Source organism: Sitophilus oryzae, unplaced genomic scaffold, assembly GCF_002938485.1.
Source record: "Sitophilus oryzae breed Bouriz unplaced genomic scaffold, Soryzae_2.0 scaffold_1297_pilon_pilon, whole genome shotgun sequence".
Lineage (NCBI taxonomy): Eukaryota > Metazoa > Arthropoda > Insecta > Coleoptera > Curculionidae > Sitophilus > Sitophilus oryzae.
In genome coordinates, this window is record NW_022145945.1 from 13,812,107 (window position 1) to 13,837,312 (window position 25,206).

At 32.1% G+C, this 25,206-nt stretch overlaps 1 protein-coding gene across 1 annotated transcript in view; it reads right to left on the minus strand.

Moving 5' to 3' along the window:
* Positions 1 to 3,723: 3,723 nt before the first annotated feature.
* The window catches only part of LOC115874832 (proton-coupled amino acid transporter-like protein CG1139), a 52,315-nt gene continuing 30,832 nt past the window's right edge, over positions 3,724 to 25,206 (minus strand). The window contains exons 6-8 of the mRNA XM_030890138.1: positions 20,209 to 20,387; positions 11,602 to 11,783; positions 3,724 to 5,726 (exon numbers count right to left, since the gene is read on the minus strand). Of these exons, the coding sequence (XP_030745998.1) occupies positions 5,473 to 5,726; positions 11,602 to 11,783; positions 20,209 to 20,387 (615 nt within the window). The 3' untranslated portion in view covers positions 3,724 to 5,472. The remainder of the gene's footprint in view (positions 5,727 to 11,601; positions 11,784 to 20,208; positions 20,388 to 25,206) is intronic.

Below are 25,206 nucleotides of genomic sequence, written 5' to 3' on the forward strand. Positions count from 1 at the left end.
TCATGTTGCTGCTTTTCGATTCTATAATGTATGTAAATTTCTTTGGCACGCACTTCCCTCGGGACGCTGTTAACTTCGCGATCGATCCAGGGCTCGCGTGTGTGTATCCCTCGTGACGCTGTTAACTTCGGGATCGATCCAGGACTCGCGTTTATGTATCACGGGACGCTTTTAACTCCGACGCCGATCCGAGGTCCGTGTTTCGCTGTCAAAACGGACGCCGTTCCGATAAATATTAAGCTGTGACCATCGGGACGCCTGTAACGACGTCGCCGCCGTTTAGAGAGTCGCGTCGTAGTAGAGTGTGTTGCTCCGGTATCTACGTGTCTATGTTCATTAGGACGCCGCTAAATTCGACGCTGATCAGGAACTCGCGTCGTCTTATTTAATAGAACGTCATTTCGGGAACGCGTTTTGAATTCGCGGGATAGAATCAGTCAGAGAGTTACGTATCGGGAATAATCGATCAAAACTCTAGAGGTGCACGGTTGTTATTGTAAATTTTACTTTACGGGTCTCTAAATATACATTTTATTTCACTATTGTTACGATTCGAGGAAGTGAACCTTCCTTGATTACTTCTGTACATAATTAATTAGTTAAATAAAAACCTAGTGTTACGTTATAGTTAATTGTGTGTTTTATTTTCTTTTCATCTCATCACTCCCTGGTATCTCCACTGTATAAAAGCTACCCGTATTGGCACTAGTGGTCTCTCAAACACTTTAAACGTTGGGGGGTGGCGCCCGAGGAACCGAAGCAAGGCAACTCGGCGTCCGTGAGCTTTCTCAAAAACGGGGGAGTCTCACAAGACTCACTCTGTATATTACTTTTCAATAACTTCATATACCTTATGCACGTCAATATCGTTCTTCGACTATATAACAGTCTCCTGTATTAAAATTTACTTTTAAATCGCAATTTGAATTAAGTACCACAAATTTCTAAAGAAAATTATGTAATAAACATTACATATTTTTAAATATGCCTATAAATATAGCTAGTACTATTATTATAAGATAATTAAATAAGGTAGATGTTTGACATTCTTCGTTATACTCAAAAATAAAATAAAACTAAAAATGTTATAAATCACGTAATGTCACCTTTTTTAAATACTAACCAGTGCTACTCATGCCTAAAATATGATACGTGTGATTGAACAAAAACGATGTCATAGTGGGTAGAGAAATATAATTTCAGTTTGATCTTTAGACACTAAGTACCTATACAGCTGAATTATTATATGAAGTATTTGTTAAATATTTTTTTTACAAAGTGTATGATTTACAAATTATGTTAACATTGAACTATGACATTAACTATTAATTCACAAATAGCTGTCACCAAGCTAAGAGATTCAACTATTGACATATACAAAACTCAAATTAAAATGTCGATATCATTTATGTCTTTGGAATCATTTTTATTCAATCACAGAGTATTGTATAATTTTTCAAAAAGAGTGTATGTTCTACATCATATGCAATTTTAAACAAACTAAAAAATATATAACATGTGTATAAGGAAAGTCTAAATATAGTCTTCGTTTCCCTAATCTGTTATATTATTAACATTTTCGCGCGAAAAATTATATTCTACTTTTCTTTCAATTCAAACCTCAAGTGCATTGAAAAAATCCGCAAAATACATATTAAAAAAACACCAATATTTTTGTTCTTCTCGCCATTGAAAGGAGCAGTCCAGAAATTACATCAAACGTTAAAGGTTACTTAAGGCACCCACATATATGCAATATACTGGGTGATATGACAACATTAGCGATCCTGCAGCGGCAATATAGTAATAATAGTAAATGATAAATGTAATATTTTCAGAAAATAAAAATTCTGCTATATTTTCGAAAATAAAAGTCTTACTGTAAGACGTTATTAAAGCCTGTACAGGGTGGTAGGAATTGGTGTGTTTTAATAGAGAAAACCTATTTCCTGACTAGACAGAGCAAAACCGACATAGATGTCATCGGCTTGATTTCTGAGAAACGTTTAATGGGGTAAACCGCTTGTTGATATTTTCACTGCCAACTGAGATACGGGGTCTTTTTGAATTTTTTACCATTTGGAAAATTGCCCATAACTTTTTTATTTCGCAGAATAATAGAATTCTGTAAAAACGTTTTTACGGCACTTTTTTAAGCACAATCCAGTGGCGTAGTCAGTTTTTTTCTATGCTTGCTCTTTTTATCAGAAATAATGAAAAATATATTTTTTTAAATGGAAATCATAGTTGGCTATGAACTTAAAAAAAGTCTGGCGTTTAACCCTTTCCAACGATATAAAGTTATGGGTATCTATTTCTAAGAATGAGAGAAATATTAGGTTTTTTAACATTATGTTGAAGCCTTGATTGAAGCCATTTCGGGCCTTGATTTTGTGTTGACCTATTTGCCTAATTATTTTTTATCACAATTTAATATTCTATACTATTATTTATCTGCATAATTAAAGACTTTTGAAAAGGTAAATTAATATTCTATATTAGTATTAGTAATTACAATTGAAATCGATACAACAAAGAACAAACCTTAAAAAACGTATTTTTTGAGTGACGAACATAGTTTTCTAAAAAAAAGCACCAAAGATGTTCAAACTTTGGTCACCTCCTTGTTCAATATACAATAAATATCTTTTGCGCACAGAGTTACAACGAATTATTAATTTTTAGGCGAACTGGTGTAATAAGTCCAAAAGCTTGCCTATTAGCCTTCTGTAATTCTTCTCTCGTCTCAATGGTTCTTCCCTTATATATAAGGTCTTTTAATTTCCCCCATAAAAAAAGTCGAAAGTAGTTAAATCACAGGACCTAGCAGGCCAAAATATGGGACCCCTTGTTCCAATCCAATTCTCTCTAAATTCTCCATTTAATAGTGCAGTTGTAACCATGGCGTTTTAATTGTAAATGGTAATACTAATATAGAATGTTGATTTACCTTTTCAAAAGTATTTAATTATGCAGATAAATAATAATATAGAATATAAATTGTGATAAAAAGTAACTAGGCAAATAGGTCAACAAAAAATCAAGGCCCGCTTCGATATAAAGATTAAAAACCTAATATTTCTCTCATTCGTAGAAATAGATACCCATAACTTTATATCGTTGGAAAGGGTTAAACGCCACCGTTTTTTAAGTTCATAGCCAACTATGATTTCCATTTAAAAAAATATGTTTTTTATTATTTCTGACAAAAAGAGCAAGTATAGAAAAAACTGACTACGCCAATAGATTGTGCTTAAAAAAGTGTCTTAAGAACGTTTTTACAGAATTTTATTATTCCGCAAAATACAAAAGTTATGGGCAATTTTCCAAATGGTAAAAAATTTAAAAAGACCCCGTATCTCGATTGACAGTGAAAGTATCAACAGGTGGTTTAAAAAAATCGAGCCCATGACATCTATGTCGGTTTTGCTCTATCTAGCCAGGAAATAGGTTTTCTCTGTTCAAACAGATCAATTTCGACCACTCTGTACAACTAATCAGGGAAAATTTCGACAGACGACATCCATAGAATGACCGAAAATACAATATACGCCTGTTAATTAAAATGACAGACACAACTGTTACTGTCAATAGTTCTCTCATTGGAAAGATCTGACGTAAAGATAGTAGAAAGGAACATAGTTTTAACATAAGAGATTTTTTATTTATAATATTTTCTAATAAAGTACAATAATTATTATTTATAAGTTAAAAAAAGTACTATTTAAATTTGTAAACACACACACAGGATTTAATATAATTTCTTTGTTAAATAATAATAATTATTTATTAACACCGTTAAAGTTAACATTTTTTGTGGTTTTATGACACTAGCTCTTTGACTAAGTGCTAAGACACTATAGAAATGGCTATGTATCGATAGGCAAATCTAAGTAATGACCATCGATACATCCACATTTGTATGGAAATTTGCATACCAACCTAGGTATTTGTTTATATTATGTTTTGTCTTCTACACAAGTCGGTAGTCTTGTGTACATGTGTCAATAGCCGCAATAGATGACAATACTCAAAAACAAGCGTGAATTACTAACTGATACTAAATAAGCTGTGCTATTAGAGGAAATGAGGCTAATTCGGAATATTGTTGGTAATTTGGAATACTCACTTATTGAAGCTATGCCTAGCGCTATTTGTTTAAATATGGTATAAACCACTGGTTCGGCTTTGTATTTATTGGAAAATAGATTTTGTAGTTATTTAAATTTATAGTACAGAGCAAAAGTACGTGAACAAATAATTGTGACGTGACAAAAACTTTTTTAGTGGAAAGTAAATCGGCAATCATTGTCCTGATTTTTGATTTAAATTAACTTTGATTGGGTCCTCAAGTAACTACTGGTTTATACTTTAATTTGTTAAATGTATTTTTTCGATATGTTAAATAGTCTAAATTATATTCATGTTGCTGCTTTTCGATTCTATAATGTATGTAAATTTCTTTGGCACGCACTGTAGCTCAACCTGCTTGATGGATTTTAACATATCAGGTGTCCGGTGTCGATAGATTTGTCTGAATCTGATCTTAATTGTAGGAGAGATATAGGCTAACAGGAACAAACATCAGAACACAAGAACAAATATTGAACCTAATGCAAGCTAAATTATTTCGATCTCCGGGATTTGATTTAAATAGAGAGCCGGAAGAGGACTGTAGCTTTGTTCGGGTTCGTGTTATTTCCGATTCTGAACCGTCCTAGAACTCTGCAGCGCACGCCCAAATGAAATACTTTGTTCATATTTCCTTTTGCGCTTGCGTATCACAGTTATAGGACTGTTCCGAATTGGTAATAAGAAAAACCCAAAGTAATATACTTATTATGTTTTTTTTTCAGCAAAGGAAAGGTACAAGGTGACGTCAGTGCCTCACATGCGAATCGTGAGTGCACTCTGTGTTGGATATGACGCCAGAACGTATGTATATGTGTGCAACTACTGTAAATATTCTACTTAATTTTCTCTTGTAATAAATATTTGGATACTTTTTTAACAATGCTTTATGTCCCTTTTTAATATAAACAACATATCTGCTGCTATTTTTGTGGTATTTCAAATTACCTGCATGTTATGTATTTTAAAATTGCCTGTATGTTATGTCGAGATTTTTGTCACTTTTTTCATGAAAAAAAGAGAGAGTGAAAAAATCCATGTAAATTACTTTAAATACTTTGAAACTTTCGTATGTCATAACATAGTTGATCTAAGGCACGTTATTTATTTTATTCAAAATAATCAACATTTAAATTTTTTGATTTTTTTTTTGTAACTAGTATTCCAAAATACCTTCGCTTCTTCTACTATAACACGATTTTATGTGTCATTACTTGGCACAGTGAAAAAGTTGCATAAATATATGATAGTCTACACGTAATGAGATTGTCTAAAATTCTTAAAAATAACATGTGACGTAATTTATGGATAACCCCCTAATAATTTCCCGTTGTTTCCCTCTTAATACTCTCCAGAGGCAAGTTTTTGGGCGATGGCATAGATGGAGCTGTAACTGCCCGACAACAATCCAACAACACCGATAACGATGATCACCATGTCTTTCCAGAAAAGGAAGGTCTTGGGGTTGGATTTTTCCGGCCAATTGGCGCACAGTTCTAAAATGGCAGGAAAGGCGATTCCCAGAGCCGAGAGGCAGAAGGAACCGACGAGAGAGATGAAGAGTCCAAGAAGGGGGACTGTCATGGCCAAAATGACTGAAAAAGAAAAAGTTTATTAATACCCCAGTCAAATTATATAGTTAAAAAAGGCCCATCGGTGAAAAAAAATCCCACAGTTTTGAAAATGACATTAAACTATTCCTCTAGACTTGGACTGATATGTGTTAAAAGTCCCCGAAGATAGACAATGAGCCCGAGGAGGGGACAGAAGATAAATGTTAATTTTACCATTGATTGAAAGAATTGGGAAGATACGCAACCTAATGAGCGAAATCGTTCCAATTAGTCTAAGAGCTGGCTACATAAAAAACCTTATCATCGTTACATGGCTAATTTTTTTTGTGAAGTGTCCTTTTGTGTAGCCATTATGAAATAGTCATGTCTGCCAGCGCGATCCCGGGGCTTAAAGCGGGGGCGGCCTATCGAAAAGATGACATTTTTACATTAAAAATATTATAAGGTACACGAGTATAAGGGTTTTTTCGCAAAAAAAGATGTAGAAAATCGTGCATTATTTTTAAATTTTCCTGTATATTTTAGAAAACTTTTTAGAACTGCCTATTCACCGCAAATTTACCCACGGTATAATTATTTCTTAACCTACCATGCTTACTCTATGGCTACGACACTAAAAGAATAGATGCAAGTACAGAAAAAAACAAGTGGCTCACAAAATTATTAAAAAATAAATCAATTTCTTTTTAAATTCTCAAACTTGAATAACTGGGTTATTTTGGACTTATTTGGAAAACGGTAAAAAGAAAATATGTTTCTTTTATTGAGATCTACCAGGTCTGAAAACATTTGCACTTATTCAAGATTCACCCTGTAGAGTAATATCGCTTTTTTATAACTGTCTACCGCTGATTGAGCCACGATTTTAAATAAATAAACATGACATTCCACCAATCGACATGCATGTATGCGATGTTTTTTTTTGTCAAATTCCATGCCTCTTTAGCGTTGTCCGCCGGTATTTTAGCCACGAGAAAAATGTCTGTCAACAATTTTACACGTTTCTTAATAATTAATAAAAGCTATTTTCGTAATTATAACTCGTGTACCTTATATTATTTTTAGTGTCAAAATTTCACCCTTTCAATTGGCCGCCCCGGCTTTAAGCACCGGGATCGCGCTGGCAGACATGACTATTTCACAATGGCTACACAAAAGGATCCTTCACAAGAAAAATTAGCCATGTAACGATGATAAGGTTTTTTATGTAGCCAGCTCTCCGTCTAAATGTAGATATGATTTCCCATTACGTCTCAAGTGTTGTACGGTAGAGCCTCTGCGGCTAACGCATAAAACGCTTATTTTCTCTAATTCGGCTAGCGAAGGCATATCGAAGACCAAATACGTTTAAATTTCGTATACCGCGGCCTCCCCTTAAGAACAATGAGAGAATTTATGTCCCAGTATTGAAGGAGGACAGAAAATCGAGTCGAATGGTTTCAAGACATAGGTTCATCCTTGTTTAGTCAAACCTCCTACCACACAAGGATAGACTTATGTAGGAAATGCATTGAAATTCTATAGTCATCCTTTAACATCGGGACAGGAATTTAAGCGGTACCATAGACTTAAAATAAAATATAGACTACACTATTTACATCTCAACGCGGACAAACAACCTTTTTTGTACACATGTTTACTTCTGGGTACAGTCGGTGGTACAGTCGACCGAGCCTTCCTCATCCAGCCTATGTTGTCACGTCTTTAATATTATCAATATTTTTTTTCTTGTTATACACATATATTGAGATATTAATACTATAGTTTAATAAAGTAGGTTTTAATACTCCATAGATGTATTAAATAGTCCTTATACTACTAAATTATAAGTCGGATACTGTTTAATAAGGATAAGTTCTTTACAATATGACAACACCGATTAGAGGCGAGGGAGCCTATTCATTCATTTATTACCTTGTAGTACGTGTCGCACGTGTGCGGTAAAGCTTTGTTGCCGCTATCTCCCCGGCCGTATTAACGCATTTTCTTAGCTTGTAGTCCTTAAGTGTTTATTTTATTGACTTTTTCTGTTCAAAAACTATAAAATATGGTTCGCCAGTGCCAAATTTGCAAGAAATTTGACTTAAATAATCCATTTAAGTCTTGAAACGACTTTTGACCGGTAGGCAACTCTCAATTTACCCATTGGCAGTCAGTGGCGTTGTTGTAGAAAGGCGCTTATTTAGATAATATTTTAGTAAAATGTAAAATCTGAGTTTTTTCTTATACATTACATTATTTACTTACTTACATTGTAACAAAATCATAATTATAACCCTGTTAATAATTAATAATGTTTTTATTAAAAATATATTCCGGTTTATTCTAAAATTATCTTCAGAATCTAAAATAACATACAAGAATTTTAAAATGATATTACATTATGAAACAATATTTTTTTAATATACCGGGTCGTCGTCTCAAAGTGGCTCAACCCTATAACTTTTTTATTTTTCAGATAAAAAAACAGATTTGTATGTTAGTAGGTATATGACATAAATTAGGATTTATTGACGTATTCAATTGTTTTGGTCTCTTCCTGTTTCACCGAAATGATTACATCTTTTGATTTTTTAAAGGCACCCTCGGTATATTGCTACTTTATTCGATAAAAATGACACTCTGAATAGAATGACATATCATATGTCAACTTTGACATTGTCGCTTAAAAACATATCCTATTTTAAATTTCAATCCAGTTTTTTCAATCCACTAAGTTTTAATCAAGGAGCCTTGGAAAAATAGTTTTGATCGTCTAATAGGTTTCGTGTCTTGTCTAGGCCGGTTAAAAGATGTACAAATCGTATTTTTAATCATACATATGTCAATTTTTTCAAATGGAACAAGGGTGACTCATTACCATATTTGGAAAAAGCATTTTTTTATGAATATATTGATACCACACACTTGGTATTTCGAGTCAAATTGTCGTTATGAACCGCATGTTACAATTACAATTATACCATATGCGAAAATGTCAAAAGTTGACATATGATATGTCATTCTATTCAGAGTGTCATTTTCTATCGAATAAAGTAGAAATATACCGAGGGTGCCGTTTAAAAATTAAAAGTTATAGTCATTTCCGATGAAACAGGAAGTGACAAAAAACAATTGAATGCGTCAATCAATCCTAATTTATTTCATATAAATCACTCAATCTTGTATTTTTATTTGAAAATATAAAAAAATTATGGGGATGAGCCACTTTTGAGACGCACCCGGTATAATAAAGACAGTACCGAGTTAAATAAATGTAGTTTTTATTTTATTCACTTCCTATCACCTTCCTTGCTTTAATGGAACAGATTTATGTTTTCTCTAATTTATATAATAAGACATCATTTAACCAGAAAAAAAATTACAACAATCATATTTTTTTTATCTCCCTGTCGCCGATTCTATTATATCTGTGGAATAGATCCTGTTTTGATTAATATTAGGGGTTGTAAATGTTTGACTAAAATTAATAATTTATTATTAATTTCAAAAATTACCTAATTTTGATTATAAAATTTCTTCTATAACGTGTATTTTATTATTTTTATCCTTTTTGGACTCTAAATTGTTTTTTCTAAACTTTTATTTAAGAAACCTGTCCTAAATCTTAATAAAATATAAAAAAGTTTAAATACGATATATTTTTAATTTAATTATAGCTTCATTAAAATAAAAAAATTACCCGGCTATGATACGGAGAGTTCAGGTGTACTTGAGAAACGAAAGACAGTGTTGTGTTTCTCGGCAGAGTCGTCAGGGAACGACCGTTACGACAGAGACAACCTATCTATCGCTCGTGTCGCACTCGTTATAACCTAAAACAATAACACAACAATAACAAGACAGTGTCTGACCGCATGTTCCAGCTATTTATGAATGAGATGCTCAGTCTATATTTTATTTTAAGTCTATGAGCGGTACCCTCCGTATAGGTAATTTAAACGTATTTGTCGAAGACGGTGTGGAACTGAAAGTGACAGTGTTGCCATATTAAAATGAGTAATATCTGTAATACGTTTGACGAAAATATTTTTGGATGAAAAATCCGCCTTTATGTATTGCAAATTTATTCGTGTTAAACATAAATTTAACAACAAAAATAAAAATTCATATATAGGTACTGAATATTTCGTATGATCGAAAAAAGTCGTTTAGTTGGCTTGGAAATGACGAACTATTGACATTTACCATAATATTTTACATATGAAGTAACAGCGATCTTCATTTCCAAGTCAACTCTAAAGTTCTTTCTTTCCAAATCAAATTGTTTAATGATAAAAATTCCGTATTATTAAAGTACTGTACCCAAAATCCGTAAATCTACGGATTAATCAGTAGCTCTGGCAACACTGTCTCCGATAACCACTCACTCTGTCAACTGAAAGCAGAACTACGGTCTGCTACGGTGGTACAGTATTCTTTATCCGCTGCACTGTAAATGACTCGCGCACAGCGGGACGGAGCTAAACTAAATCTCGGAACTAATCTCAGACAGGCTGACACTAACGCCAGCTATATCTCGGACAGGTTTTATGCGACAAAATCGCCTATAAGGTTGCGCATCTTCTTATTTCTTCATTTAAGGACTTTATTTCATATATCTCGGAAGCTATGACATCGAAATTTTTTCTACTAGGGTGCGTCTCAAAAGTGGCTCAATCCTATAACTTTTTTATTTTTTCAGATAAAAAACGACACTTAGTATGTTAATATATGACAAAAATTAGGATCAATTATTCAATTCTTTTTGGTCGCTTCCTGTTTCACCGGAAATAACTACAACTTTTGATTTTTAAATGACAACCTCCGTAAATTTTTACTTTATTCGATAGAAAATGACATATTGTTGCGGACCCGTGTGGACTCGACCTAACCTAACTATATGTCCCGCCCTCAGATGACCTTAACATCGCATTAAAGAATAGACACCGTAATGATTCATTCCAACGTTCGAGAAGAATCGAGTTCCACTGGAATGGAGTGGTACATACGAGAACAATCGATACCTTCTCTATGCACCTAACGATCTATGGACTATTCGATAAATCTTTAGCTGTGGGTATAAAAGCCGGCGGCTGGGGCCTAAAGAGGACAGACATAAATAGACGAGTACAGTTGACGCGCTAAAATTCAAAATAAATTCTTTAGTTATAAATCGTTTGTAAATAGTTCTTTAAGTCTTTTATCGTTATTATCTTTGTTAATTAGTGTTAAATAAATAGTGTTTAAATAAATTGTGACTTTCTATCCACACGGAACCGCCGAAAAACGTAACAATATCATATGTCAACTTTTGACATTTTCGAATATGGTTTATTTGAAATTGTAACATGCGGTTCATAACGACAATCTGACTCGAAATACCAAGTGTGTAGTACCAAATTATTCGTAAAAAAATGCTTTTTCCAAATATGCAAATGAACCACCCTTGTTCCGTTTGACAAAATTGAGATATTATTAAAAAATTGAGCATCTTTTAACCGGCCAGAACAAGAGACGAAAAACAATGATCACATCTATTTTTCCAAGGCTCCTTGATTAACAATTAGCGTTTTCAACACAGCCATGGCACTCTAGATTGAAATTTAAAATACAATTTTTTTGTAAGCGAAAATGTCAAAAGTTGACATACGATATGTCATTCTATTCAGAGTATCATTTCCTATCAAATAAAGTAAAAGAATACCGAGGGTGCCATTTAAAAATCAAGTTTTTGTTATTTCCGGTGAGAGCAGGTTTTCTGAAAAAAATAAAAGAGTTATAGGGGTGAGCCACTTTTAAGACGCACCGCTATACCATAATATTCAACAAGAAAATAATAATAATATAAATACAAAGGTTTCGATATAAAGTATGAGTCTTCAGACTTAATAAAAAAAGTGTATCATATACTCACAAGTTGTAAGTACGCAAGATATACGCAAAACGTATTCGTAAAAAGTCTTCTTTTTCTCACTGGCATCCTCTAATCGCTTGACCATATAGTCATGCCAGATGATATGGACGGGAACGTAACCCTGTAAGCCGTACGAGATGAAGATAGCTACTGCGTATGATAGAATAATAATTTGGGCCAACCTGCAAGAGAAAAAAATATATTTTTAAAATTGAAGCTTTTATTAAATACTATTTAGTGGAGTACTTTAAGCCCTTATGGGATACAAACCTCGGAATTCATTTGCTGTGAACAAATTTTTATAAATTATATTATTATTTTTATAATTATAAATCTTTTTGCATTGTATTGTTAATAAGATATATTACAAAGTTTACCCATTTGAATTCGTTGCTTTCACCTTTAGTATTTAAATAAACACACATATACAAATGCATATATACAAGATGGCTCCGTGTTTCAATAAAGCTCTGTGTCAGGATTCTAATTTTGAATTTTCACTCCAAACCTTTCACAAAATATGTGTTTAATGGTAGGTCGCATTTAAAAAATATATTTATAGATATACAGTATAAGTCAAATATATTTTTACACTTATCTGACTTAATTTCTAAAATTTGTAATAATATTTTGTATTTTCGTCCAAAAGCAATGGAGGTAGGCAGTAAAGGTAAATAAATTTCATTAACTAAATAGAATGACTTTTTATGACCATTTAAACTTATCATGCAGCCATTGTTTCTTAAAGTCAAGAACATTTAAAGAAAACATTAACAACAAGACAACAAGTAATCGTAAATGTTTTGTAAGCTATAAAAATATAAATATTGACTAGATTTGTTTATTTATTATTGATCTATTTTAATATTGGACCTGCAAATCTTCACTTGAGCTGTCTAACGAGTTTAACAGTTTATTAATAAAGTACAATACACGGAAAAAAAGCTAAACTTGCTTAAAAATTATTAATCTTGAACCAACGATATGCTAGTTTCCCCATTCCGCAAATCTAGTTATACTTCTTTTCAAGAAAACCTTATCCTTAGAAGCTAAGAAAATTTATCTTTTATTTAAGATTTACCTAGTATTGAAATTAAGATTATAACTACACTCCAGACAATTCGAGATAAAATCTTGTTTGGAGTATTATACTTATTTGTAATTATTTGAGTATTATACTTATTAGTATTTATTATACTTATTTGTAAATTAGCAAATTATTGCATTAAGTATAGAAATTCTTTGTGTACATGTAATAATTACTTTATTCAAGTGTAATATCACCTACTATAAAATAAAGCCTCTTCTTACTTTTAGGTTAGTTACTAGACGGACTAGGTAGTATCAAAGAATATTATAGTTTTAAGAACTCTCGTGTGGAAGCTTTAGTGATTTGTCATACGGTGGCGCTTTTGAACATAATCGAAGCCTGAAAATGCTAATATTTTAAATTTTGAGGACTACGCGCGGCGATATTTCGTACGGTGTTGCCAAACATATTTTATTTCTCGATATTTAAAGAAATATGTATTGATTATATATTTCGTATATTCGATAGTACATGAGGCATCCTAAGGCTATGAAAAAAACGTAGCTATGAGAAATAAAATTTTAGATTTTTAATTTTTTGTACCTTCTAATAAAATTACTTCTATTCAATAAAAATTAACTAGTATGATTATGTGTTATCTGTGCTAGTATTAGGAAAACTGGAGTAAATACGGAGAATATTAATTCTTTCTCTAAGATGAGCACTACTAAGTAATTTTTTACAAATTCGACCCACAAGGGGTGTAATTAGATAAAAGGGATGTAATTATACAAAAAAAAAAATCTGTACCTACTAGGAGTATGAACTTTTGCACAGATGTCAGCGCATTTGAACATTGATAAGCGATTTTGGAAATGTATAGCTAAAGGGTAGAGTGAAAACTGGGGGTGAAATTTTGTACAAAAAGTGTTAGTTCTAGAGGTATGAAATTTTGTACAAGTTTCCTTAAGTGGCGAAAGTGAGTACCTAGAAGCTAATTTTGACATTCATCCCTTAGAAATAAGGGATGAAAATTTCTTACAAAAGGTTAAAATCGGTTTTTAGAAGTATGAATTTTGCAGACGTTCCTTATGTAACAATAATTTAGCATTAGAAGCAATTTTGGAAATTCGCCCTCTAAGGGTGTGAAATGAGGGGTTGAACGTTCTGGAACAATAAATTCTGTTCAGGAATATGAGAAATTTGCACAGAAGGTTCCTTATGTAGTAACTGAATAATTAAGTGATTTTTGGAATTCATTCCTTAAGGGGTAAAACTAGGGGTGAAAAGAATTTGTATAATTTTTTTATGTAAAATCCGTTCTGGGTAGGAGTATGAAATTCTGTTCAGAGGTCCTTAAATGATGAAAGTGAGTACCTAGAAGCGAATTTTAGGCATGCATCCCCCTAAAATAAGGGATGAAAATTTGTACAAAATTTGTTAAATCGGTTGTAGAAGTAACTGAATAATGCAGACGTTGATTATGTAGATTCATTCCTTAGGGGTAGAAACTAGGGGTGAAAATTTGCCCTATAATTTTTTATGTAAAAATCCGTTCTAGGAGTAGGAGTATGAAATTCTGTTCAGAGGTCCTTAAATGATGATTTGCACTAAAAGGTTCCTTATGTAGCGTAATTGAATAATGGGAGAGTGATTTTGGAATTCATTCCTTAGGGGTAAAACTAGGGGTGAAAATTTGTATAATTTTTATGTAAAAATCCGTTCTAGGACTAGGAATTATGAAATTCTGTTCAGAGGTCCCTTAAATGATGAAAGTGAGTACCTAGAAGCAGAATTTACAGGCATGCATCCCTGAAAAATAAGGGATGAAAATTTGTACAAAAATTTGTTAAAATCGGTTGTAGAAGTATGAATTTTGCAGACGTTCCTTATGTAACGTAATTTAGCACTAAGAAGCAATTTTTTGGAAATTCGCCCTCTAAGGGTGTGAAATGAGGTTGAACGTTCTGGAACAATAAATTCTGTTCAAAGGAATATGAGAATTTGCACAGAGGTTCCTTATGTAGCGTAATTGAATAATTAGAGTGATTTTGGAATTCATTCCATAAGGGGTAAAACTAGGGGTGAAATTTGTATAATTTTTTTATGTAAAAATCCGTTCTAGGACTAGGAGTATAAAATTCTGTTCAGAGGGTCTCTTAAATGATGAAAGTGAGTACCTAGAAGCGAATTTTAGGCATGCATCCCCCTGAAAAATAAGGGATGAAAATTTGTACAAAATTTGTTAAAATCAGTTGTAGAAGTATATGAGTTTTGCAGACGTTCCTTATGTAACGTAATTTAGCACTAAGAAGCAATTTTTGGAAATTCGCCCTCTGAAGGTGTGAAATGAAGGGTTGAACGTTCTGGAACAATAAATTCTGTTCGAAAGGAATATGATGATGATTATATGATGATTTGCACAGAGGGTTATTATGTAGCGTAATTGAATAATTAGAGCGATTTTGGAATTCATTCCTTAAGAGGGTAAAACTTAAAGGTAAAAATTTGTATAATTTTTTTATGTAAAATCCGTTCTAGGACTAGGAGTATGCAATTTTGTACAGAGGTCCCTTAAGTGATGAAAGTGTGTACCCAGAAGTAAATTTTGGACATGCACCCCCTAAAAAATAAGCACTCCCTATAAAACAATTAAAATAAAAAATTAGTCTAAAAAATAAAAAAAAAGTTGGGGTGGCCCACTCTTATCACCTAGGGGTATAAAAAATAGATAACAACCTAGGAATAGGTTGTGACCAAACCAAACCAAACCAGACCTACTGAATATACATATAAAATTTTATCAAAATCGGTCTAGCCGTTTCGGGGATGGTAACAAAAAAATAAAAAAAACAACCCCTATTAAAAAATAGGGGATGATGGTGGAACGGTGAAAATTTAGGGTTATTTGTATTTATTAATGCCAACTAAAAAAATAAAAACATTTTTTTCTTTTCAAAAAATAAAAAATGAGGGTGGGCTACCCTTTCGCTACCCTTACCACATAAGGGTATAACAAATAGATAACAACCTATTCTTAGACGTACTGAATATACATATAAAATTTTATCAAAATCGGTCAAGCCGTTTCAGGGATGGTAACAAAAAATTAAAAAAACAACCCCTATTAAAAAATAGGGGGATGATGGTAGAACGGTGAAAATTTTGGGTTCTTTGTATTTTTTAATGCAAAATAAAAAAATAAAAATATATTTTTTTTCAAAATATAAAAAAATGGGAATGGGCTACCCTTATCACTTAAGGGTATAAAAAATAGATAACAAATTATTTTCAGACCTACTCAATATACATAATAAAATTTCATCAAAATCGGCAAAACCGTTTCGGAAATGGTAACAAGAAACTTTAAAAAAAACAACCCCTATTAAAAAATAGGGGATGATGGTAGAACGGTGAAAATTTAGAGTTGTTTGTATTTTTTAAGGCCAAATAAAAAAAATATTTTTTTTTCAAAAATAAAAAAAATGAGGGTAGGCTACCCTCTCGGCTACCCTTATCACTTAAGGGTATAAGAATAGATAACAACCTATTCTTAGACGTACTGAATATACATACATATAAAATTTTATCAAAATCGGTCAATCGGAGATGGTAACAAAAAACTTAAAAAAAACAACCCCTATTAAAAAATAGGGGATGATGGTAGAACGGTGAAAATTTAGGGTTGTTTGTATTTTTTAATGCCAAATAAAAAAAATTAAAATAATTTTTTTTTCAAAAAATAAAAAATGGGGGTGGGCTACCCTTACCACTTAAGGGTATAAAAAATATATAACAACCTATTTTCAGACCTACTCAATATACTTATAAAATTTCATCAAAATCGGCCAAGCCGTTTCGGAGATGGTATCAAAAAAACAACCCCTATTAGAAAATAGGGGATGATGGTAAAACGGTGAAAATTTAGAGTTGTTTGTATTTTCTAAGGCCAAATAAAAAAAATATTTTTTTTTCCAAAAATAAAAAAATGAGGGTGGGCTACCCTCTCGGCTACCCTTATCACTTAAGGGTATAAGAATAGATAACAACCTATTCTGAGACGTACTGAATATACATATAAAATTTTATCAAAATCGGTTAAGCCGTTTCGGAGATGGTAACAAAAAATCTTAAAAAACAACCCCTGTTAAAAAATAGGGGATGATGGTAGAACGGTGAAAATTTAGGGTTGTTTGTATTTTTTAATGACAAATAAAAAAAAAATTAAAATATTTTTTTTTCAAAAATAAAAAAAAATGGGGGTGGGCTACCCTTATCACTTAAGGGTATAAAAACGGATAACAACGTATTCTCAGAGCTACTGAATATACATATAAAATTTCATCAAAATCGATCAAGCCGTTTCGGAGATGGTAACAAAAAATTAAAAAAAAACATCCCCTATTAAAAAATAGGGGATGATGGTAAAACGGTGAAAACTTAGGGTTGTTTGTATTTTTTAATGCCAAATAAAAAAAATAAAAATATTTTTTTTTTTAAATAAAAAAAATGGGGGTGGGCTACCCTTATCACTTAAGGGTATAAAAAATATATAACAACCTGTTTTCAGACCTACTCAATATACTTATAAAATTTCATCAAAATCGGCTAAGCCGTTTCGGAGATGGCAACAAAAAAAATAAAAAAACAACCCCTATTGAAAATAGGGGATGATAGCAGAACGGTGAAAATTTAGGGTTGTTTGTATTTCTTAATGCCAAATAAAAAAATAAAAAACATTTTTTTCTTTTCAAAAACTAAAAAAAAATGAGGGTGGGTTACGCTCTCGGCTACCCTTATCAGTTAAGGGTATAAAAATAGATAACAACTTATTCTTAGACGTACTGAATATACATATAAAATTTTATTAAAATCGGTTAAGCCGTTTCGGAGATGGTAACAAAAAATTATAAAAACAACCCCTATTAAAAAATAGGGGATGAAAGTAGAACGGTGAAAATTTAGTGTTGTTTGTATTTTTTAATGCCAAATAAAAAAAAATTAAAATATTGTTTTTTCACAAAATAAAAAAATGGGGGTGGTCTACCCTTATCATTTAAGGGTATAAAAAATATATAACTACCTATTCTCAGACCTACTGAATATACATATAAAATTTCATCAAAATCGGTTAAGCCGTTTTGGAGGAGTACGGTAACCAAAACTGTAACACGGGAATTATATAAGATAATATTATATGTAAACTGCGGAGTGCGGAGAACGGAAAGACTGATTATAGCAATAGATAAAATTTAAAACTATAATTTAAAACTATTCAAGAAAGTACACACAAAACAAGGCAACGCCGCGTGTCTATTCGTTCAATTCCGAGCAAAATAGCGAGGCTCCACGAAGTTGGGGCCTCGCTCGCCAAAGCGAGGCCCCATCGACAGGTCAGATTTTGATGCCAGACGAGACTTCTAGGGTATTAAGATATTCTTTGGTAGTATAAAATTATAAAGTTTTTTTGTTATCGTTTGTGCTTGTGATATGTGAAAATGGAGGACCTTCTTCAGGCGTGGGAGATGACGATTTGATCCCAAAACTTCAAGGTAAGTTTAGCAATAATCCTACATTACTTGATGACATTGGTTGGAGGTTACGGGGACTCCATTTTAATATGCATTATTTCTTATACACTGGTGGTAAACTAGGTATGTACGCGTTTAGAATGATTCAATTATGTTTTAAGAATTTTTATTACTGTCTCTCTTTTTAATTAGCGATGCCTCTGTCCAATATCTACCTATATTGGGAAATTACACAGTTTTATTGTATTTTCTTATTACGAAATGCATATAATTTGGTAGGTGAGGTTTGGCTAATCTAATTTAAAAAGTTTTAACTATATTCGGGGTTATTCTGGTGATATTTCAAAATTCCATACCTATTGTAAATGGAAATTAAGAAAAGATTTTACCAAAACAAGAGTTTCTAACAAGATCGAACCCGAACCTCCGAAAGCATAGGGAACACGTTACCGAATTTTGTGAGAACTATATAGTTTTTCGATCCCGGTTAATATTCGTCCTAAGAAAAACTAGTTTATCTTAAAATCGGGTTTGCCCAGTAACATACATGAATATAATAGAGTTGGGACATGCTAAAAATTTTAATTTCCATTTCCAATAGGTATGGAATATTGAAATATCACCAGAATAACCCCGAATATGGTTAATACTTTTTAAATTAGATAAGCCAAACATCACCTACCAAATTATATGCTTTTCGTAATAAGAAAATACAATAAAACTGTGTAATTTCCCAATATAGGTAGATATTGAACAGCGGTATCGCTAATTGAAAACGAGAAACGATAATAAAAATTGTTAAAACATAATTGAATCATTCCAAACGCGTACATACCTAGTTTACCACCAATGTATAAAAAATAATGCATATTAAAATGGAGTCCCCCTAACCTCTAACCAATGTCATCAAATAATGTAGAATTATTGCTAAAATTACCTTGAAATTTTGGGATCAAATCCGTCCTCCCCCATACCTGAAGAAGGTCCTCAATTTTAACATATCACAAGCACAAACGATAACAAAAAAACTTTATATAAAGTACCCGGCGCGTCTCGTGTCGCAGAGGAGAAACAGAAACCAAATGAAGATAGGAATCAAGAATAGAAGTGTCTAGCCCTAGCAGTCAACTATTAAGCTTGACCAATCAGGTTGGTTAGCGTGGTTATTTGGAGTGTGTTAATTCATTTGTGTTTGTCAAAAACTCTAACGTGATTGGTCGGGCTTAATAGTTGCCTGCTAGGGCTAGACACAAGTATCAAGAATGCACTGTTGCGTTGTTGCTGTTGGGGATGGTCACTTAATATAAGAATAGTAACTCTTGGAAATGGGGTGTTGTTCTCGCGCCGAGAATAATATGCTTATTTAAAGTCTTAATACACCGATTTCAAGTAAAAGTTTTAAAAAAGTTAAGAATACTACTTATTATTATATAAAAGCATTTATACTTCATTTAATAATAGTTTCTTCGTCGTTAAAGGATTTATTCACTTGATAGTAATATAAGCTTTTCTTAAATATAAATCATTTTATTCTTTTTTTTTTAAATTCAAAATTACTTAAAGTGACTATAACTATATTTAAAAAGCAAGTGTAAAAGTAAAATAGTTCCAAATATTTGTTGTAGGTACTCATGGAAAGAATACTATCCTTAAAGAAAGTGTAAAATGTTAAGTGTATGATTGTTCTTGAATATAGAAATGATTTTTTTCCGTGTATTAAACGACATTGAAAAGAAGAAACAAACGTAAAAGCAAAGAACAGGTACATTAAAAATGCATATAAGATAAATTTTATAATGCAGGTATTGAAATTTAGAAAACGTCAACATTTGACGTTTCTAGTATTTTACCAAAGCGTTCCGTATCAAACAAGGAAAAAATGGAATACAGCCTTAATTAATTTGAACTTTACGTTGAATTTGACTTTAGACTTAAGTAATTTTGATTACAGAAATGACTAAAGGCTTTATGTCTTTTTAAAACTGACTTGTCGCAGCTCTGGTTGTAGGTATGTCAAGGTATTTCAATTACAATGAAATAACTTACAATTCCTTGATTGGAAAGTTCATTGTTATGGTGGATTCTATCAGTTCTCCATACTTCCAATAACCCATCATACCGACACCCACATAAATGATGGTTACCACACACATGCCTATGTTTAGCACTCCGAAAGGCTGGGTCCAGTTTTTAGGAGTGGCCATATTGTTTTCTATAGTTATAACCTATAAATGACAAATGACAAAACATTTATAAATTAGGTAATCGTTTCCGGTGAAACAGGAAGTGCCCCGACTAATTGAATACGTCAGTCAGTCCTGATTAATGTAATTTACTTAGACATGGAATTCCATACACTATATTGGATCGTTTGTTGTTAGGTATTTTACTTTTTAATGGTGTAAATAATAAAATACCTAACAACAAGCGATCCAATATAGTGGATGGAATTGCGAAAAAATATAATATTGGGAAAACAACCCAATATATTTCGAATAGAATTAATGGACACAAATACAACAAAAACGCCCCTACAGCCCTACACAAACATGAATATAACACCAACCACGAGTTCGACTTTAAAAATTTCAAAATATTAGATCAAGAAAGGTATCACAACAAATTAAACAACAAGGAAATGATTCATATAGCGAGAAACAAAAACGCAGTAAACGGATATTCAAAACCTGAGTAAAATATACGTAAACTTTAGGTTTGTTCCATCCCACCAGAGAACTGTCACCGAACGATCACGCTCGTGCGCAGTAATTCAAATGTGTTCCAACCATGGACTTAAAAATAAAATATAGACTGAGCATCTCATTCATAAATAGCTGGAACATGCGGTCAGACAATGTCTTGTTATTGTTGTGTTATTGTTTTAGGTTATAACGAGTGCGACACGAGCGATAGATAGGTTGTTTCTGTCGTAACGGTCGTTCCCTGACGACTCTGCCGAGAAACACAACACTGTCTTTCGTTTCTCAAGTACACCTGAACTCTCCGTATCATAGCCGGGTAATTTTTTTATTTTAATGAAGCTATAATTAAATTAAAAATATATCGTATTTAAACTTTTTTATATTTTATTAAGATTTAGGACAGGTTTTTTAAATAAAAGTTTAGAAAAAACGTCTTAGAGTCCAAAAAGTATAAAAATAATAAAATCCACGTTATAGAAGAAATTTTATAATCGAAATTACGTAATTTTTGAAATTAATAATAAATTATTAATTTTAGTCAAACGTTATTATGTAAATTAGAGAAAACATAAATCTGTTCCATTATAGCAATGAAGGTAATAGGAAGTGGATAAAATGAAAACTACATTTATTTAACTCGGTACTGTCTTTATTATACCGGGTGCGTCCCAAAAGTCGCTCATCCCCATAATTTTTTTATATTTTCAAATTAAAAAACAAGATTTAGTATGTTAGTATATGACATAAATTAGGATTGATTGACGCATTCAATTGTTTTTGGTCACTTCCTGTTTCACCGGAAATGACTATAACTTTTAATTTTTAAACGGCACCCTCGGTATATTTCTACTTTATTCGATAGAAAATGACACTCTGAATAGAATGACATATTATATGTCAACTGTTGACGTTTTCGCATATGGTTTAATTGAATTTGTAACACGCGGTTCATAAAGACAATTCGACTCGAAATACCAAGTGTGTGGTATCAATATCGACGGTTGAAAGGAGAAACTGCTAATACGCCACTTTCGTAACTTTACAGAAGACCTGTTTGTCTGTTTTATTTTGAAACTCTGTCGCTTGGCATTATGTTTCTCATAATTTATTCAAAATTTAAAATGTTTAATGCGCCAAACCATAGGATTATTAGGAAGAAAACCTAAGTAGATCGACCACTGACTCCCAATGGGTAAATTGAGAGTTGCCTACCGGTCGAAAGTCCTTTCAAGACTTAAATGGATTATTTAAGTCAAATTTCTTGCAAATTTGGCACTGGCGAACCATATTTTATAGTTCTTGAACAGAAAAAGTCAATAAAATAAACTCTTAAGGACTACAAGCTAAGAAAATGCGTTAATACAGCCGGGGACATAGCGGCAACTTAGCTTTACCGCACACGTGCGACGCGTAGTACAAGGTAATTAAATGAATGAATAGGCTCCCTCGCCTCTAATCGGTGTTGTCATATTGTAAAGAACTTATTCTTTTTAAACAGTATCCGACTTATAATTTAGTAGTATAAGGACTATTCAATACATCTATGGTATATTAAAACCTACTTTATTAAACTGTAGTATTAATATCTCAATATATGTGTATAACAAGAAAAAAAATATTGATAATATTAAAGACGTGACAACATCGGCTGGATGAGGAAGGCTCGGTCGACTGTACCCAGAAGTAAACATGTGTACAAAAAAGATTGTTTGACCGCGTTGAGATGTAAATAGTGTAGTCTATATTTTATTTTAAGTCTATGGTTCCAACCGAGATTTGACGGTTATCGGACGATCCTATTTGCGTACCAACCTACCTTGGGATCATTTAGTTACAATTTCAGAACGGTAATTTCGGTACATGGTCTAAATTGAGAACTGTTTGGGTTGACTTGCGCATTAAAGCATATTGGCAGGGATTATCGATTTTTAACAGCTGATTCTGGTCCGGTGTCCGGCTGGTGCTTCTGTCTTGGTTATTTTTACGAATTCGAATACGTGTGCGTTATACTTGTGCTTGTGAGTTTGTGTGGAGTAAATCGTTCGGAAATTTTAAATTGTACACTTGTAATAATAATTATCTGTAGATAATAATTAAGGACGAGTGACGATGGTATGACTGATTTCTTTACCTCCACTTCAGATAGTGACAATTTGGAGTTGCTGCCTAGTGAAAGGGTGAAATATGAACAATATTTAGGTAAGCTTTAATCGTATTTTCTTGATTCCTCGAACAAAAACAAAAAAACGATCGATAAGCGCACGCTTGACACTTTTGACAGTCCCGAAAACAATCCACAAAGCGTTTCAACGTTCATACGTTTTGCACCGTCACGAAACTATTCAAAGTCCGCGCATGCCAACAAAGTGCAAGAAAACCGATTCGAGTACGATTTCGAAACGATCCCGAAATGCTGGTTGGAACAAACCTTTTATAAACTAGCGCAACATTCATAAATGCAATATTTTTCAACCGACCTTCATATCGCAATACATAAAGAAACGAATACAGACAAAAAATAAAATATAAAAACACTATACCACGATTAATATAATAATTCAACGGCCGAAACAACATCTGGTACGTGCTCTGCTACAATAATTTATAATAGCTTTTAATTTCAAGTTTTCTCATATTTCCCATATTTATATTGTTAATTTTTAATGTATTGTTTTGTAAGATTTTTTTAACTGACTAATATTTTTTGACTCTATATACACATGTTTGTTATATATTTAAAAAAAATTGTAATCGTATTTTAATGTTTTCTTAAAAATATTGTAGATGCATTAAGACTAAGCAAAAAATTTTCTATAATATTTTTTCAGAAAATTAATATTTTCCTAGTTATTTAGGATTGAAAATATTGATTTTTCATGTAAAACTGTATATTTTTCTGCCATTTTTTATAAATAACTCGAAAATTTTGCCTTTTATTGCAAAACTCATATAAAGCAGAAATGAAGCTTTTAGAATACTTAAACGATTCATTTTTTGCTGATTACCGTAGGTCTAATAATAGCCGAGTTATAACTCGTACGTAAACGTAAATGTGATTTTTTATTTTTCGAAAACTTAATGGCAACCTTTTACTGTAAAATAATGGCGAAAGAATACATTTTTCGAAGAAAATGAATATGGCCGTTTTTAAAGTAACTGAAAAGACCTTTTAAATGTTTTTTTTTAAGTTTGTATCTCAAAAACTCGCATAGTTATGAGAAAAACAAAATGGTCACCTCATTATTTCGGAAAAAAATTAACAACAAAATCTAATAAAAAAGGACTAAAATCATAAAAATAAAAACTAAGCATAATACATGTACAGCTGGTTCCAATAAAATTGAGTACGATTTAAAACATATTTTTATTATTTCGGGCAGTATATTCTATGATACCTCAGATACCTGCCCCCATTTCTCTACTCATGTCATGCTGACGTTCTGAAAAAGTTATTTGCCACTTTGTCAAAAGCAAAGTTGTTTTATACAATGTCACAATAACCTTAACATTATACACATAAATATACACTGCTCAAATATTCGAAAAGAATGTGTAAAGAATCGTATTCATTTTTTTTTGGAACCAGCTGTACAGTTGGGTGTCTTTAGGTATTAACAATGGTCTCTGCAAGTTCGAGCGGTTTAGAATGCCCTCGAGAATGCCTAAATTTGGAAAAAAGTTGAAAATAATAAAAAAATATATTTTTTACTTTTTAAAAAATTTTAATTTTTTTGACTTATCTCAAAAACTAAGCAAGATACGTAAAAATACAACAGAGTAAAATTGAAGGTATTTTTGCTCTACTTCAATTTTTCTGTAGATCTCTTTATTTCGAAGACATTACGTTTTTTTATTTTGATTTGTGTGTATACAGGGTGGTCCGAACTGTATTCCGGAAACTTCGGCAGCCTATTCTGCAGATAAAAATGAGTAAAAATGTTCGTGTAGATATATGTCCAAAAATGCTTAGTTTCGGAGATACAGGGTGTAGAAGTTTCATTTTTATTTCGATTTTTTCCAAATAATTTCTGCAGTAACGTCAATATTTAGATTAAAATTGGTGTCTGGGAGTTCTTTGACATGAGAAATTTGATTTTGATGTCAATATGACTCTTACTAGTAGAGGGCGCCACCTACATATTTTTTAACTGTTTTGAAGAGTAATAACTTTTCGTCCGTACCTATATAAAACTACTGAGTAAAAAAATATACATTTACGACGCTTTTTACGTAAAAAAGGTCTCTTGGTAAAAATCGCTACGAGTAACGGTTTTCGAGATATTTGGAATCGAAATTATCAATACCTGTCATCACTGACATAAATTAAACATGTTGACTAAAT